Source organism: Hypanus sabinus, chromosome 13 (genome assembly GCF_030144855.1).
Source record: "Hypanus sabinus isolate sHypSab1 chromosome 13, sHypSab1.hap1, whole genome shotgun sequence".
Taxonomy (NCBI): Eukaryota; Metazoa; Chordata; class Chondrichthyes; order Myliobatiformes; family Dasyatidae; genus Hypanus; species Hypanus sabinus.
Window position 1 is genome coordinate 64,670,964 of NC_082718.1, and position 19,662 is coordinate 64,690,625.

Consider the following 19,662-nt stretch of genomic DNA (forward strand, 5'->3'; position numbering starts at 1 on the left):
CCATGTGAATTTTAATCATAGTGAATGACTGGACCCGGGGGTGGGTTGGTTACTGACAGTACAGTTTATTCCCAGATTACAAACAGCCAATTTATGACATCCATGCACATGAATGAGATCCCAACAGCATTGGATTCAAAAGGCAGATACATGTGCATAGATTTGTTTCCACATATAGCAGAACTAGTTTCCTCTCACTCTCTCACCCCACTTTTAGCTATTTATCAGCCTTATGTACTTTTGATGTAATTCACTGCATGATCATATCAAGTCATTTTTGATAATTTTGCAACTTACTGATAACAAAAATTATGGATTCTTTATCTTGTTATTTTATGCTCTCATTATTTATTGCTATTCATATTTGCATTTGCACAGTTTGTTGTTCATTGATCCTGTTTGCAGTTACTGTTCTATAGATTTGCTAAGCATGTCCACAGGAAAAAGAATCTCAGGATTGTAGGTACTGATGTGTATGCACTCCGATAATAAACTTTACTTTGAACATTGAAAAATCAACTTATGGATATCTGCAAGAACCCAGCGTCAGCTTGTACTGCAGGAAACTTGTTTAAAGCTCTATATTGCACATCCAAGAGATCTTCAGGATGTTGAAACATAAACCTATTAATACAAATAATGAATTTTCTTTTCTCTTACAGAATATATGCAATGGATTTTGATGAAGGGCACTATTATAGGTTTCTGCTGAGTAAGTATAAACAGCATTTTTTTCTAGAACTCCAGCAAATTCTATATTCTGAATCTGTCCAGTTGCAGCATTTTTTTCCTCTACCATTTTTATTCAATTTCTTCTATTTATACTCCTCTAGACAGATCAGTGATGATTAACAAGCATTCATTTCTCTCTTACACAGCACCAATAAGTGTACAGGCAGTCCCCGGGTTATGAACGAGTTCTGTTCCTGAGTCCGTCTTTAAGTCGGATTTGTACGTAAGTCGGAACAAGTACATCCGGTATTATTTAGCGTCAGTTAGTCAAACGTTTGTCTTAGTATTTAGCATATATTTTACCTTTCTATGCATATAAAACACTTAAGAAACGTATGTATTCCAATAATTAAACCACTGCGTTGCTTAGTAATAACTGTAGCTTTCATCGGGGCAGGGCCTTTCACATGCTCCATTATTCCCACTTTATCCTTTAAAATTATTCCGATCATTGACGGACTGTAGCCTAATGCTTTTCCAATGACCGATGGCATTTCACCTCTTTCCAAATGCTTTATTATTTCAACTTTATTTTCAATCGCAATCACTTCCTGTCAATGGAACAGAAACATTGCGGGCTGTGGAACTGCGAAACGGGGGCAGGGTCAGGGTGAATCTTGCTAAGAAAATTTTAAGCCAAATACAAAGTTACACAGTCAACACAGTGTCAATGGCAATGACTTAAAATGGCGGACAGCGTTCTCCTTCCTCGGTTCTTAAGTACGAGTTGTCCATAAGTTGGACATTTGTAACTCGGGAACAGCCTGTATCAGATCAACAAACTTAGTCTTTAGAACATACATTCTCTGTGTTCTCCCGACAAACTGAAGCACATTTGATTTTTCACATTTCCAATTCTTATATAATCCTGACCTAAAATATTAACTTTTACTCTCCATAGATACTGAGTGACCTGTTGAGTATCCCAAGCATTTTATGTTTTCATTTTAGGTTTCCCCAACAGGAATTGATCTTAATACAAGGTGCAGCGATTAGGCTACATAAAGAGTATGAAATATAAATTTCCATATATAAAGTTAGTTACATATTATCAACTCAAAATAGGTAATCCGTGAACAAAATTGCATTGAGATAAACTAATAACTAATAATTTTGATAAACTACGTCAACAATAAATGAAGAAATAAATAAAATGGTCCATTTTACCTTTACAGCACTAGGTTCTACCCTTTCATTGGCAGTTAAACCCTAAGAGAGTCAAGGAAATCTAACAATGGAAAATTGCTGCTACAGAAAAAACACAACTGCGATATATAATGGGAGAAGTGCTAATGACAATTTATGTTCAGCTGCAACATTATACCAGGGAGTTTCAACAAAATCAGTTAGCCACTTCATAAACCTGAAATAAATATCAGTTAGTGAGAAATATTCTTAATATCAAAATTAATTTAATTATATAATTTAATAAGAACAGCTGAAAGAAAATTTAAAACTAAATGTCAACCTCACTATCATACATTCTTATAGTCATTTACAGTTAACAAGTTATTGCACATACATCAACTGACATGATAACTTACATTAAGTTTTGTTTACATTCAATAGAAGTTTACATAATAACCTAATACAAACATGTCTTTTGTCCTCAAAAATACATGTAGCTGAAAATGCTGTAAGCTTCAATATGAAACTAGATGTTTGAAAAACAGGACAATATTGGATGGAATAAACCTGAATAGTGGATCTATTACAGTAGATTCAAGTTAATTAGGGCATATCAAGATTAGTATATTTTGGCTTAATTAAAGGACTGCTTCAATTAGCTAGTTTCATGGAAATAGTTAAAAAGGTGTAAAAAAAGACAAAGCTGATTAACAAATTATATACTTAAATACAGAATAAACACTAACAAAACTAATACAGTACTTTAGAAATGTGTATTAGTTCCTAATAGTTATGTATGGAGGAATTAATTTAGTGTACGTTGACGAGTTATTTTCGATTGACTATAATGACTGCACTTTCTGCAGAAAGTGGATGGCCTTCAAACATTTCTTTCGATGATTGAATCCTCCAAATCTTCAGTTTCATTTTAACATTCAAGATGATTGTCAATATCTTCAAATTCTTCGGAGTTCCTAACTTGATGAAGTAATAAAATAGTTTTATTTTCACTCCGGGCAGTTTCTGGCATTGCGAAGCCCAAATGCTTGAAACCACAGTATTTATTACTAGCTAACTATCAATGACAAAAATCACACAATGTGCACGCAACTGACATTAGTTAGAAGATGTTTGGCTACAGTCTCCTGCCCCAATTAAGCAGCACAGTGTCCCAAATAAACGAAGGAAAATTCTGGTTATTTTCTTGATTTGATTTTGTTCTTTAAGAGTTGTCTCAAATAAGTGGCAGCCCCAATTAACTGAAATCCACTGTATTCTTACTTACAAAATAGAGGAATACAAACATAAAATATGCATCAGTTACAATGTCTCTAAATCAAAATGTACCATTATTTCAGTCCTGATATCAAATAAGACAGTAGATACTCAAATGACAATTGGTTCAATACTGAAAAGGATAACCAACTAGGTAAACAGCATAAAGCCTGAACATCTGGAGCATTTTAGTACTGAAAGCAAGGCTGAAGAAAGGCAACATAGAACAGAAAGTTAATCCAACAAGAATGTAGAAATTTTTAACGAGTAAAAATGAAGACTAACAAGGACAAATGAGGGTCCCTAACAGAGAGACCGGAGTATTTACAATAAAAAAAAGGATATGGAAAATAAATTAAACAAGTGCTATGGGATAACATAAACAAAATACTAGAGGAACACAACAGGTCAGGCAGCAGTTATGGATAGAAATGGACAATCAATGTTTCAAGCTGAGACCCTTCATCAGGACTGGAAGTGATCTGGGTGCTATGTAGCTGTCTTCTAGGAAAATATTTGCCTGAAATAAGAGGGAACCAAGGGCTTACAAAGAATGAGAAACTTAAGAAAACAAATATTAGGGAAGTACTGGAGAAGTTGCTAAGCCTAAAAGCTGGTAAGTTCCAAGGATGCACGTACTTTCTGAAAGAAATGGTTTAGAGATGTTGAATACTCTGGTTATAAACTTTCTAAATGTTCTGAAGGTTGTGGAATTTGTCCATAAGATTAGAGAATATAAAATACAATTGTACTGTAATAAAAAGGAGGAAGAAACAAAACAGGAAATCTAACATCTTTAATGATATACTGTAATAAGAGTACCATGGAAAACCAATGGATTGAAAAGAATCTGAGTGAACTTAGGAAAAGGAAATCACATTTAACTAATCTATTGCAGACTTCTGAAGATGTGCCACATAAAACTGATAAAGGGAAACCTAAGGCTGTAGATTTATTTAGATTTTGAGAAGGCTTTCAAGGTTGGCAGAATTATATGCATATCATATGCATGCTATGCATGGTTGGCAGGTAGTGCATGGATCAGTACTTTGGCATCACTATGTACAATTTATAACAATTTAGATGACAGAAACAAATTCAAAGTGAATTTATTATCAAAGTTATTAGTTGTTAGCAGTTAGTCTGAAATGCTAGTGCATCACTGCTGTCTGACCTGTTGAACTTTGTCAAATTTTCTATTTCTATTGCAATTCCTAACATTGGGGCATTTTCCTTTTTGTATCTTAGTTTGTAACTTGTTTCTCCTTTCTACCTTCAGAGTAATGTTAATCTATTCTGGATCCCTTTGAATTGCAAATGATGAAAAAAGAAAATTCTGAACAGAATGCTTTACTCATGTCTTTGCACAATGGCACACAGAAATTTCAATAGTACAGATCGAAGGGATAGTACCTTCCAATAATTTTAGATGAAAGCTTTGAAATTGATTAGCAAGTGCAAAATAAATGCCAGAAACACCACTGCAGAATACAGACTTTTGGTAGATCATAAGTTAATGTTAATTCATCCTCAAATATATGTATCATGCGTAATGATTAAATCAAATCAAACTGTTGTTGGAACACTGTGGGTCAAGCAGCATCGAGGTTGTCAATGTGTCATGATCCCATCTGGCAATTCCCCACCTTGCTATTACCTCAGCAATTGGGCTTCAATCCCCTTGTTTAATTTCCAATCATTCCCAGTGCCACTAATTACACACACCTGCCTTCAATCAGTAAATGCAGGATAAAAACTCTGTAATCACAACAAGCAGCTGCCAGTTTGTTGGTTGACTCTTGTCTGAGTAACTTCATTTCATGGTTTGTGCACAATCCTAATCTGATGGAAATCAGATGTGGGAGCATGGAGGAACATCTGGAAATCTCCAGGAAGGCCTTCTTTCTTGTTGCTGCTGCTGTTGTTGTGAGGTCCACATCTCTGATGAGAAGAACAGGCCCCAAGTCCTTGGGGTCGCATTGCCTGTGGTGGTTGGTGGGGGCGTTGTAGTGCGCTCAGCAGAGGATGGTGCTCAGAGAGACTGTGCCGGAGGGGATGGTCGGAGGCTCGGAGGTCTGATGGACTCTGAGTCCGCTGCGGTCCAGGCGCTTTCATTGTGTGCTGTGTCAGCGAGGCTGAGTCCGGTACTGTGGAAGTTCATAGCGGGGGTATTCCCTTCTGCCACCTGCATGGGATGATGAGTCTATTGGGACTGAGGACTTGTGGAAACTGTGGTGGTTTCTTTTGAATTTATAGTCTTTTAACATCTTTAGACTATTTTTACTGTGCCCATGGTCTGTTTTTTTTAATCAATTATGGTATTGTCTGCACTGTTGTAACTATATGTAAATATGTGATTTTGTGTAGGTCTTGTAGCTTTAGTTTTTGGTTTATTGGGTGGTAGAGTTGGTCTCCTGACATGGTGAGTCTGGGTAGTCTTGTTTTGGCTGGTGGGTTTGGAGCTCCTTTCCGGGGAATGCGCTAAAATGGTAGCGTGATATTAATATGCAGCAGCCTCTCCGGACTCTGGATTTAGGGATTACCAAACGTTATGTGGATTTTGTGGCGTAGTCTGTTTTGTTGTGTGCTTTTGTGATATCATTCTGGAGGAATGTTGTCTCATTTTTTAACTGCACTGCATTTGTGGTTTCTAAATGACAAACTGGAATTGAACTTTAGAACTGTCAGTTCTAAGTTCTGCATCGATTTCCTGGATTCTCTACGTGAACCTTGTCTCCATGTTAAGACTCTCCTGGATACCTACTCCATGCTCGTGACTGTGCTAATGCCTCTCGATCCTGCCTCCATGCCTGTATCCAGCACTTGGGGTCCCCCCCATAGCCGTGTCCTTGCAACAGAACGAACTGGCCAAGAATGAACCCAGCAGACAGGGACCCCATGCAACAGGCCATCGCCAGCCAGGGCTGCTTACTGGGCGCCCACGACCAACTGCTCAGGGAGGTCAGAGAAACTTTATATGCTATCCACGAATGTGAGGAAGGTCAGTGAATAAGTGGACTGGGTATCCGCTTCCCTTACTCCGTCCCCTCCAAAAACCCAGACTGCCCAAACTGCACAGCCAGGGATGGCTTCGGCTCTGAAATCAGCAACACAATCCCCTCGAGAACCGTACATACCCGAGCCGGAACCCTAAGCTGGGGATCTAGGGATGTGTTGGGCTTTCTTATTACAATACTACTTGGTCTTTGAGCTACAGCCATGTATGTACACTTTGGATAGATCAAAGATCACGTACATCATGGTGCTGTTACGAAGGCATGGACCACCGCGATACGGGATAACCAACCAGAGGTTTGTTCCTCCTTCGTCTCTGAAATGAAAAAGGCCTTCGAACAGCCCATTTGCGGTAAGGATGCCACAAAGCGCTTGCTCTTTGTCAGGGTTCGCAGAACGTAGCAAAGTATTCCATCGAGTTTTGAACCTTAATGGCTAACTCAGAGTGGAATGATGAGGCCCTGCGGCAGGTGTTCCGACAGGGCCTTTCAAATAAGATGAACTGGCAGCGAGGGATGACACGGTCAGCCTGGACTCTCTGATCTCTCTACCTACCAGGCTAGATAAATGACTTAGAGCATCTGAGAGAAAAGACCAGTCCTCGTGTCAGCCCATGTCCCACCTTACCATCTTCTAACAGCACTAACCTCTCTTTCCACTCTGTTCCTCACAGAGCTCCCGCACCTACTGTTCTGGTGAGTCAGATGACACTCCCTTCCCTTCTGTTCCCCAAACTCAGATGCAGATCCCAGCTGCTGTGAACAATCGACAGCAGTCCCTGTCCCTATCCACCTTGGTGGATTCCGGTGCCGAGGGAAATCTGCTGGATGAGGATATAGCCTCCAAGGCCAGAATACCTCGGGAGCTGTTAAGTACCCCTCTGGAGGCCCAGGTGCTGCACGGAAAACTGCTGGCTCGGATGACCCACTTTACGCTGCCCCTGACTTTGATTCTACCCGGAAACCATTGGGACGAGGTACAGTTCAATGTCATCCATTCGCCTCAAGCCCCTGTAGTTCTAGGATACCCATGGCTGAACCACCACAATCCCCACATCGACTGGTCTACTGGGAAGATAGCCAGCTGGAGCCCGTTTTGCCATGCCAACTCTCTGCGGTCAGCCCCATCTCCCAGGGAGACTACCTGTCTTGGAACCCCTTGACTTGTCCAGGGTCCCCACATAACCTGGGACAGGTATTCAGTTTCCCTGCCTCTGCACCGCCCGTATGATTGTACCATTGACCCTCTCCTTGGGGCCTCACTATCCACCAGTCGTCTTTATAACCTATCCCGACTGGAGAGAGAGGCCACAGAAAAATTCATTAACGAGTCCCTCGCGGCGGGCATTGGTAGACCTTCATCCTCCCCGGTAGTCACTGGTTTCTTCTTTGTAGAAAAGGATGGGTCGCTTCCTCCTTGTATTGATTACCCAGGCCTAAACAAAATAACAGTTAAGAATAAGTACCCACTACCCCTCATTAGTTTGGCATTTGAACCACTGCATGGAGCCACCATCTTCTCGAAGTTGGACCTTCATAACGCATACCATCTAGTCAGTTTGAGGGAGGACCAGTGGAAGACGGCCGTTAATACACCTCTGGGCCACTTCGAATACTTGGTTACCCTGTTTGGCCTCACTAATGCTCCCGCCATTTTTCAAATCCTAATCAATGATGTGCTGAGGGACTTTATTGCTTCGTATTCGTTTACCTCAATGATATTTTCTAGCAGCCCCCAGTAACACATTAACCATGTCCGTCTAGTCTCCAGAGACTGTGGGAAAACCAGTTATTTGTGAAGGAGGAAAAATGCGAGCTCCACGTTCCTTCAGTCAGCTTCCTGGATTATATCATTGAGAACGAGCAGGTGAGGGAAGATCCTGAGAGGATCTGGGTGGTGGAAGAATGGCCTAGGCCCACGATTTGCAAGCAACTTCAACAGTTCCTGGGGTTTGCGAACTTCTACCGCCGATTTATCATGGACTACAGTCGAGTGGCTTACCTGGCTTACCTTGCCTACCACCCCTTTTTGTTGGGACTCTGAAGCTGACTTGGTGTTCACTGGCCTGAAGAGGTGGTTCACAACCGCTCCCATCCGGACCCTTCCCACCAATTCATTGTTGAGGTGGATGCCTCTGACTCCGGGATAGCAGCAGTCCTGTCCCAACGATCAAATTCGGAAGAAAAGCTTCACCACTGTGCCTTCTTTACTTGCTGACTGCCCCCGCTGAGTGGAACAACGAGGTGGGGAATTGGAAACTCCTGGCGGTCAAACTAGCATTGGAAGAATGGAGGCTGGAGGGGGCAGAACACCTGTTTGTTGTGTGGACTGATCATAAGAACCTGGGTTATATTCAGACCGCCAAATATTTGAACTCCTGCCAGGCCCATGTTGTTTGTTTTTTTTTGAAGGTTAAAGTTTTCCCTCACATACCGTCCAGGGTCCAAGAACGGGAAGCCAGACGCGTTCTCCAGTTAATACGACTCCAAGGAGGACACTTCCAGCCTGGAGACCATCCTCCCACCATCCTGCGTGGTGGCAACCTTCACTTGGGAGATAAGAGTCCAAAGTAAAAGATGTCCTACAGGATGACCCTGACCCTGGCAATAGACCCAGCAATCACCTGTATGTGTCTGATTCCATCAGATCCCAGGTTCTCCAGTGGGGGCACACATCTCAGTTCGCCTGCCACCCCGGAAGTGATAGGACCCTGGCTCTCCTGAAAAGACACTTTTGGTGGCCTTCCATGGAGGCAGATACCCGTTCCTGTCTCAGCAGGTTCCATCTGTGCCCGTTGAAAAGCCTCTCATTGGCCATCTGAGGGGTTACTTCGTCCTCTACCTGACCCAGGTCGCACATCGCCCTAGACTTCGTCACTGGTCTACCCTCTTCCCGCGGAAATACCACTGTCCTCACTGTGGTAGACCGGTTCTCCAAGGCAGTGCACTTTGTAGCTCTCCCTAAATTCCCTTCCACTCGGGAAACTGCGACCTTCTCGTCTGCCACGTCTTCCACCTCCACAGAATCCTCAGTTCGTCTCGCAGGTATGGAAGGCCTTCTGTCGAGCCTTGGGTGCATTGGTCAGCCTGTCATGCGGCTTCCACACCCAGACGAACGGGCAGACGGAATGGGTCAATCAGGACTTGGAGGCCATGCTCCGTTATGTAACGGCAAACAACCCGTCTACCTGGAGCGACCACATCCCGTGGGTTGAGTACACCCACAACTCTCTGGTGAGTTCTACTATTGGAAGATCTCACTTTGAGTGTTCCCTTGGGTACCAACCCCCGCTGTTCCCCACCCAAGAAGAGGAGATTGTGGTGCCGTCTGTTCAGGACCATATTGATCAGTGCCTTAAGGTTTGAGAGGAGACACACACGGCCCTACTCAGATCAGCAGATCGCAATAAGATAACTGCCGACCAACACAGGACTCCGTCACCTGAGTACTGACCTGGGCAGATGGTGTAGCTCTCATCCAAGGACATCCCGCTCAAAAACGAGCCTAGGAAACTCGCTCCTCGCTTCCTGGGACCAGTCAAGGTCAAAAGAGTCATCAATCTGACTTAAACAGCCAAAATCTAGGCGCATCCACCCTACCTTTCGTGTTTCTCAATTAAAGCCAGTTTCCGTCAGCCCCTTGTGTCCTCCGACTGAGACTCCCCCACCTGCCCGTATCATTGACAACCATCCAGCATACACTGTCCGACGACTACTGGATGTGTGCCGTCGGGGCAGGGGTTTCCAATACCTGGTAGACTGGGAAGGGTATGATCCGGGAGTGTCCCTGGGTTCTCTGCTCCTTCATCCTGGACCCTTCCCTCATGCAGGACTTTTATTGGGAACATCCAGGCAAGCCTGGAAGCTCCTGTTTGGTGGCGGGGGGGAGGGGGTACAGTCATGGTCCTGTCTGGCAATTCCCCACCTTGCTATTATCTCAGTAATTCAGATTCAGATTATTGTCATTTAGAAACCACAAATGCAATGCAGTTAAAAAATGAGACAACGTTCCTCCAAAATGATATCACAAAAGCATATGACAAAGCAGACTACACCAGAAAATCCACATAACGTTTGGCAATCCCCAATCCAGAGTCCGGAGAGGCTGCTGCGTATTAATATCGTGCTGCTGTCTTAGCGCGTTTCCCCAGAAAGGAGCTCCAAATCCACCAGACAAACAAAACCAAAAACTAAACCTACAAAACCACATAGTTACAACAATGCAAACAATAGCATAATTGATAAAAAAACAGACCATGGGCACAGTAAAAATAGTCCAAAGATGTTAAAGGACTATAAGTTCAAAAGAAATCACCAGTTTCCACAAGTCCCCAGGGTCCCAACAGACTCGCCATCTTACGCTGGCGGCAGAAGGGAATACCCTCGCTATGGACTTCCACGGCACCGCTCGACTCAGCCTCGCAGACGCAGCACACACTGAAAGCAACCTGACCGCAGTGGACTCCGAGTCCGTCGAACCTCTGAGTCAATGACAATCTCCTCTGGCACAGCTTCTCAGAGCACCATCCTCTGCCGAGCTTATTAAGACGTCCCCGCCAACGGCCATTGGCAACGTGACCCCAAGGACTGGGGACTTGTTCTTCCCAGCAGAGTCCCGGACCTCACAGCAGCAGCAGCAATGAAGAAGGTCTTCCTGGAGATTTCCCGATGTTCCTCTGTGCTTCCATGTCCGTTTTCAATTGATTATGATTGCGCATGGCACCCCACTTCACAAATAACAGATAATCAGCTCCGGAGTGGCTGCTGCAAGCTGTGTCGTGCCACCATCTTGAAAAAATTGGGCTTCAATCCCCTTGTCTAATTTCCAGTCATTCCCAGTTCCATTAATTACACACACCTGCAGTCCATCAGTAAATGCAGGATAAAAACCCTGTAATCACAAGGAGCTGCCAGTTCATTGGTCAACTCTTGTATGAGTAACCTAATTTCATGGTGCTTTCATGGTCAGTTCTAAGTTCTGCAACGTTTTCCTGGATTCTCTACGTGAACCTTGTCTCTGTGTCAAGACTCTCCTGGATACATATTCCACGCTTGTGACTGTGCTAACGCCTCTCAATCCTGCCTCCGTGCCTGTATCCAGCACTTGGGTTCCCCCCGTAGCCACGTCCTTGCAACAGGATGCCATGTCTCAACCCAAAATGTTGACTGTCCTTTTGCCTCCACAAATGCTGCTTTACTTGCAGAGTTCCCAGAGTAGTTTTTTTTTGGCTTAGATTCCAGCATGTGCTATCTCTTCTGTGAGACTATTATGATAAGTGATTTTCAAAATCCTTATGTTGCAATAATAGTCTCATAGAAAGGACAAGAATCATATTCAATCATCTGGATTTTCATGTCTAATGAAACCTCTGAGCTTCAGAAAATTACAAGGAGCAAGAAATTACACATGGAGTGGACCCACCCAGAGTCAGAGGAATCTTTGGGAAATATTGTATCAATTTTACCAAACAGTAATAAAAGCACCTATGTCTTCAATCATTTTCATTTATTAATCATGTAAATTCAAAGTCCATACTTTATCAAATGTGCATGATATAAAAGTGCACCAGACTAGAAGTGAAGCTTGCAGCACTCCCAGCAGGAAAGAAAATTATTAAGTAAGAATATATGCAGTGCTAATCTAACAGTTTAACAAAAAATAACTCACCATTATCTTTACTGCTGTTCTCTTCAATGGTCATTTGCTCTGCAAGCTCTGATAGAGACTCGTCTATTGTTTGGCTGCCTCGCAAGGTTAAGGAAAGACGCCGCTTAAATTTTTTCATCTTTTCCATGAAATTTTCCACTCAGAGAAGCCTAAAATTAAATGTTAACATTAACCTCCATAATGAGCCAAAATCATATTCACTTGCTGATTTTCTTCAGCATTAATTCAGAATATTAATTTGAAAAAGGCTGCACATTAGCAGAGCTACTACTATTTAAATAATTTTTTAGGGCTCAGTGAGTAACATACCAAAGAGAAATCCTTGTCCATTAGTATGTAACAACTTGGGAAAAGCCAGATAAATCTGAGACAAATTGTTCCAAAATTTTCCTTCAATATCCTTTCTCTTACAGGTCTTCCCCCACCCCCCATTTTTATGTTACTTTGTGTCATATTTTCATATGAGTAAAAGCATGAACTTCAGAAGTCCTGATAAGTTTCCTCATCTCCAAGTTAAATTTTCTGAAGTTGGAAGGTCTAACATGAAGAGATAAGAATATGTAGTGACATAATCAAGAATGATTAGAGAACTACAAAACACATTTTACCACATTTAAAGTGCCATCAATAAAGTGACCATGGATATCGTGCCCTAGCTGTCTAGATATACAAGTCTAGGCAGTATGATACGGAGAGCAAGCTGTTGCCCATGTAGCAAGCTCCTGTTCTCCAGGCATCTTATGAACCTAAAGGAACTGCAGAGATAGATACAATTTGGTACCAATGTAAAATCTAAGCTAACACAGTGTAATACTGAGGTAATGCCGACACAAGAGTCAGCAGACACTGTAATCTGGAAAAAGAAAACAAATTGTTAGAGGAACTCAGGGGGTCTTTTGGGCCAAGGTCCTGCATTCTGCAAAATGCAGAGGAAAGGTAACAATGGGCAACAGATGATGGGTAGACTGATTCAGGTGATACAAGGAACAATCTTGCACCTTCAAAATCATAAGTTTTGGGAGAGCACTCTCTCAAGCAGTGTTTCCCAGATTTGAAGAACAGAACAGAATGGGTCATAGACACAAGTAAACATATACAGTACAACAGATACCTTACATTAAAACTAGTACAGCACAGTATTAACTTCCCACACTTGATGAAGAGTCTCAACCTGAAATATTGACCGTCTTATTTGGCTCCATAGATGCAGCTCGACCTGCAGAGTTCCTCTGCTCTGGTCTAAATCTTCTATCCACCAGTCTTCACATTCAATAAATCACTTCTTGTAATTTTTACTAGCTCTCACAAGACTCCACTCCCCTTTCAGCATTTCATAGGGATCACTCCCTTCGTGACCTCAGTCTGCTCTTCCACCCCATCAGTTGTAAAATGACAGCTAAACCATAGGTGAAACATCTGTTGATTAGACCATAAGACATAGGAGCACAATTAGGCCATTCAGCCCATCAAGACCATTCTGTCATTTCTTCATGGCTGATTTTGGATCCTATTCAACCCCATATACTTGCCCTCTCACCATACCCCTTGAAGCCCCGACCAATCAGGAATCTATCATCTTCCGTTTTAAATATGCCCATGGACGTGGACTCCACTGCAGTCTGTGGCAAAACATTCCACAGATTCACCACTCTTTGGCTAAAAAATTACCTCTTTACTTCTGTTTTAAAAGGTTGCCCCTCAATTTTGAAGTTGTGCCTTTTAGTTTTGGATACCCACACCAGAGGGTACATCCTCTCCACGTCCATCTTATCTAGTCCTTCAAACATTTAGTAGGTTTCAATGAGATCCCCATGCGTTCCTCTAAATTCCAGTGATTACAGGCCCAAAGCTGCCAAACGCTCCAGTGTTAACCCCTTTGGTCCAGGAATCAAACTCGTGAACGTCCTCTGGACTCTCTCCAATAACAATACATCCTTTCTGGGATAAGGGGCCTAAAACTGTTGACAGTACTCCAAGTGTGGCCAAACTAGTGTCTTAGAATGCATTCTCCTTGTTTTTATATTCCATTCCCCTTGAAATAAATGCCAACATTGTATTTCCCCTCTTTGTCACAGACTCAACCTATAAATTAACTTTTTAGGTGTCCTGCACAAAATCTCCTAAGTCCCTCTGCACTTCTGATGTTTGGACCTTTTCCCCATTTAGATAATAGTCTACACTATTTTTCCTTTTACCAAAATGCATTATCATATATTTCCCAACACTGTATTCCATCCACCACTTTTCTGCCCATTCTTCATATATGTCTTAGTCCTGCTGCAATCAGATTGGTTTCTCAGCACTATGTACCTCTCCACCCATCATCTGCAAATTTTGCCACTAAGCCATCAATTTCATTATCTAAATCACTGACAAACAATGTGAAACGTAGTGGTCCCAATACTAACCCCTGAGGAACACCACTAGTCACCGGCAGCCAACCAGAAAAGATCCCAGAAAAGGGACTCGCTGCTCCCTGCCTGTCAGCCATTCCTCTATACTTGTCAGTATCTTTCCTGTAACACCATAGGATTTTATCTTGTTAAGCAGCCTCATGTGCAACACCTTATCAAATGCCTTCTGAAAATCCAAGTAAATGACATCCACTGCCTTTCCTTTGTCCACCCTGCTTGTTAATTCCTCAAAGAATTCTAATAGCTTTGTCACGGAAGATTTCACTTCACAGAAACCATGCTGACTTTAACTTATTTTTATCATTAGTCTCCACATATCCTGAAACCTCATCCTTAATAATGGATTCCAACACGTTCCCAACCACGGAGGTTAGGCTAACTGGCCTATAACTTCCTCTCTTTCTTCTTTTGTCATCCTCCCTTCTTAAAGAGTGGAGTGACATTTGTCCTGTTACCTTTCCACTTTCCACCACCTTGTGAACCAAACTTTCTGGTATGTTGGTCTTCAATATTCAGGGAATTAAATTTAAGAGCTGTGAGATAATGTGATAGCTCTATTAAAACCCTGATTAAACCACACTTGGGAGTATTACGTTCAGTTCTGGTTGTTTCATTAAAGGAGGAATGTAGAAGTTTAAAGTGGATGTGGACAAGATTTACTATGATGCTGTAATACACACAAAACGTTGGAAAAACTCAGCAGACCAGGCAGCATCTATGGAAAAGAGTAAACAGTCAATGTTTCGCACCGAGACTCTTCATCTGCAGATTTTCTCATGTTTGTGGTTTATTTGGATTCTGTCTGGATTAAAAAGCATGTCTTAACAGAATCATTTAGTGAGCTAAGGTTCTTCTCTTTGGAGTGAAGAAGGATGAGAGGTGACTTGAAAGATATGTACAAGACGATATGAGGCAGAGATCAAGTGCATAGCCAGAGACTTATTCCCAGAGCAGAAATGTCTAATATGAGGCGGCAAATTGTTAAAGTAATTGGAGGAAAGTATAGGGGATGTCAGAGCTAAGTTTTTTTTTCACACAGAGGGGTGGTAGAGGCAGATACATTAGGGATATTTAAGAGAATCTTAGATGGGCACATGGAAAGAAATATGTAGGACTATGTTAGGAAGGAGTGATTTTAGAGAGGGCTGGAAGATGGGCATAATAAGGGCCGAAGGGCCCGTACTGTGTTGTAATTTTGTATGTTCTATGTTTTAGAGTTGAAACCTAAAAGGATCTGGTAATACCCACTCCTCAAACCCAGCACACTGAAACACTTCGCACCACTCAGACAGGCTAGCACATCTTTGATCCTCGGGACTGTATACTGGTCGGGGACGGTACGCCTGTTCAGAGTCCTATAGTCTACACATCCATACACAGAAACATAGAAAACCTACAGCACAATACAGGCCCTTTGGCCCACAAAGCTGTGCCAAACATGTCCTTCCCTTAAAAAATTACCTCGGGTTACCCATTAGTTTGGGTAATAGGGTTACCTATTTTTCTAAGTTCTATGTACCTATCCAGGAGTATCTTGAAAGACCCTTATCATATCTGCCTCCACCAGTGTCGCCAGCAGCCCATTCCACGCATTCACCACGCTCTGCATAAAAAAACTTACCCCTGACATCTCCTCTGTATCCATATACAAGCTCCTTAAAACTGTGCCCTCTCGTGCTAGCCATTTCAGCCCTGGGAAAAAGCATCTGAGTATCCACACGATCAATGCTTCTCATCATCTTATACACCTCTAACAGGTCACCTCTCATCCTCCGTCGCTCCAAGGAGAAAAGGTCAAGTTCACTCAACCTATTCTCATAAGGCATGCTCGCCAATGCAAGCAACATTCTTCTAAATCTTCTCTGCACCGTTCCTATGGTTTCCACATCCTTCCTGTAGTGAGGCGACCAGAACTGAGCACGGTACTCCAACTGGGGTTTGATCAGGGTCCAATATAGTTGCAACATTACCTCTCAGCTCCTAAACTCAATCCCACGATTGATGAAGGCCAAAGCACCATATGCCTTCTTAACCACAGAGTCAAGCTACACAAGAGCTTTGAGTGTCCTATGGACTCAGACCCCAAGATCCCACTGATCCTCCACACTGCCAAAAGTATTTACCATTAATACTATATTCTGACATCTTATTTGACCTGACAAACTGAACCACTTCACACTTATCTGGGTTGAACTACATCTGCCATGTCTCAGCCCAGTTTTGCATCCTATCAAAGTCCCGTTGTAACCTCTGACAGTCCTCCACACTAACCCATCCCTCCACTCCATATCATTTCAGTAGGGGTCCCAGAACAGATCTCTGAGGCACACCACTGGTCACTGACCTCCATGCAGAATATGACCTGTCTACAACCACTCTTTGCCTTCTGTGGGCAAACTAATTATAGATCCACAAAGCAATGTCCCCTTGGATCCCATGCCTCCTTACTTTCTCAATAAGCCTGGCATGGGTACCTTGTCAAATGCCTTGCTGAAATCCAGATACACTACATTTAGGCTCCACCTTCATCAATGTGTTTAATCACATCCTCAAAAAAATTCAATCAGGCTCTTAAGGCATGACCTGGTTTTGACAAAGCCATGCTGACTATTCCTAATCAAATTATGCCTCTCCGAATGTTCATAAATCCTGCTTCTCAGGATCTTCTCCATCAACTTACCAACCACTGCAGTAAGACTCACTGGTCTATAAATTATAGACCACTGGGCTATCTCTACTCCTTTTCTTGGAAATGGAACAACATCTGCAACCACCCAATACTCCAGAACCTCTCCCATCCCCACTGATGATGCAAAGATCATCGCCAGAGGCTCAGTAATCTTCTCCCTCGCTTCCCACAATAGCCTAGGGTACATCTCGTCCGGTCCTGGTGACTTATCCAACTTGATGCCAAAAGCTCCGGCACATCCTCTTTCTTAATATCTACATGCTCAAGCTTTTCAGTCTGCTGTAAGTCATCCCTACAATCGCCAAGATCCTTTTCTGTAGTGAATACTGAAGCAAAGTACTCATTAAGTACCTCTGCTATCTCGTCTGATTCCATACACTTCCACTATCACACTTGATTGGTTCTATTCTCTCACATCTTATCCTCTTGTTCTTCTAATACTTGTAGAATGCTTTGGGGTTTTCCTTAATTTTGTCTGCTAAGGCCTTCTCATGGCCCCTTCTGGCTCTCCTAATTTCATTCTTAAGCTCCTTCCTGCTAGCCTTATAATCTTCTAGATCTCTATAATTACTTAGTTTTTTGAACCTTTCATAATCTTTTCTTCTTCACTAGTTTTACAACAGCCTTTGTACACCACCATTCCTGTACCCTACAATCCTCTCCTTGTCTTAGTGGAACGCACATATGCAGAACTCCACGCAAATATCCCCTGAACATTTGCCACATTTCTTTCGTACATTTATCCGAGAACTTATCAGAAATTCCCAATTTATGCTTCCAAGTTCTAGCCTGATAGCCTCATGTTTCTCCTTACTCCAATTAATCACTTTCCGAACTTGTCTGTTCCTATCTCTCTCCAATGCTATGGTAAATGAGATAGAATTGTGATCACCATCTCCAAAATGTCTCCCACTGAGAGATCTGACACCTGACCAGGTTCATGCCCCAATACAGCCTCTCCTCTTTGTAGGCTTATCTACATATTGTGTCAATAAACCTTCCTGAACACACTTAACAAAATCCACACCCATCTGAACTCCTTGCTCTAGGGAGATGCCGATCAATAGTTGGGTAATTAAAATCTCCCACCACGACAACCCTGTTATTATTACACCTTTCCAGAGTCTATCTGCTCCTCGATGTCCCTGTTACTATTGGGGGGGGGGTCTATAAAAATAACCCAGTAAAGTTATAGGCCCTTTCCTGTTCCTAACTCCACCCACAGAGACTCTGTAGACAATCCCTCCATGGTGTCCACCTTTTCAGCAGCCGTGATACTATCTCTGATCAACAGTGCCACGCCCCCACCTCTTTTGCCTCACTCCCTGTCCATTCTGAAACATCTAAAGGCTGGCACTCCAAGTAACCATTCCTGCCCCTGAGCAATCCAAGTCTCTGTAATGGCCACAATATCATAATTCCAACTGCTGATCCACTCTCTAAGCTCATCCGCTTTGTTCATAATACTCCTTGCATTAAAATAGACACATCTCAAACCATCGGTCTGAGCGTGTCCCTTCTCTATCACCTGCCTATCCTCCCTCTCGCACTTCCTCCAAGTTTTCTTGATTTGTGAGCTAACCGCCTCTTCCTGTCTTCAGTTCAGTTCCCACCCCCCCCCCCCCAGCAATTCTAGTTTAAACTCTCCCCAATTGCTTTAGCAAACCTCCTCACCAGGATATTGGTCCCCCTGGGATTCAAGGGCAACCCATCCTTTTTGTACAGGTCACACCTGCCCCAAAAGTGGTCCCAATGATCCAGAAATCTGAATCTCTGCTCCCGCTCCAATCCCTTAGCCATGCATTTATACTCCACCTCATTCTATTCCTATATTCACTGTCACGTGGCACAGGCAATAATCCTGAGATGACTGCCTTTGAGGTCCTGCTTCTCAACTTCCTTCCTAACTCCCTGTAGTCTGTTTTTAGGATCTCCTCCCTTTTCCTACCTATGTCATTTGTACCAATGTATACCACGACCTCTGGCTGTTCTCCTTCCCACTTCAGGATATTGTGGACACAATCAAAAACATCCCGGACCCTAGCACCTGGGAGGCAAACTACCATCCATGTTCCTTTCCTGCATCTACAGAATTGCCTGTCTGACCCCCTAACACTGCTGCCAACCTCTTCTTTTCCCTACCCTTCTGAGCCACAGCACCAGACTCTAAGCCAAAGGCTGTTGCTCCCCGCAGGTAGGTTGTCCGTGTCTCCCCCCCCACCCCCCAACAGTACTCAAACAGGGGTACTTATTGTTTAGGGGGACAGCCACTAGGGTACTCTCTAGCATCTGACTCTTGCCCTTCCCTCTCCTGATTATTACCCACTTATCTGTCTCCTGAGTCCCCAGTGTTACCACCTGCCTATAGCTCCTCTCTATCACCTCCTTACTCTCCCTGACCAGACGAAGGTTATCGAGCTGCATTTCCAGTTCCCTAATGCAGTCCCTAAGAAACTGCAACTCGACGCAACTGGTGCAGATGTGGCCGTATGGGAGGCTGGAAGTCTCTAAGACTTTGCACATCTGACACTGAGCACAGAACACCGGCCTCACTACCCGTATTCTACACAGACAACCCACATCACCTTGACCTGTTAACACCCAGGCCCCATTGAGCCAAAACACTCCTACTCTGTCTCCATCTACTCCGTTGCCTGCTCTATAAAGCTGTCTCCTTTTAAACTCTTCTCAATGTTCTAACTGGCCGATGTCCACGCACTTGCGTAGTTGTGCCTCGATCAA

At 43.0% G+C, this 19,662-nt stretch overlaps 1 protein-coding gene across 8 annotated transcripts in view; it reads right to left on the reverse strand.

Moving 5' to 3' along the window:
- Window positions 1–19,662, reverse strand: part of cdk17 (cyclin dependent kinase 17) — a 228,039-nt gene that overhangs the window by 90,221 nt on the left and 118,156 nt on the right. For 7 of the 8 annotated variants that reach the window (XM_059987820.1, XM_059987824.1, XM_059987818.1 and 4 more), the window contains one exon: window positions 11,818–11,966. The exons of the other annotated variant lie outside the window; for it this stretch is intronic. In XM_059987820.1, coding sequence (XP_059843803.1) covers window positions 11,818–11,944 — 127 coding nt within the window. In that variant the 5' untranslated portion in view covers window positions 11,945–11,966. The remainder of the gene's footprint in view (window positions 1–11,817; window positions 11,967–19,662) is intronic. 8 annotated transcript variants of the gene reach the window in all.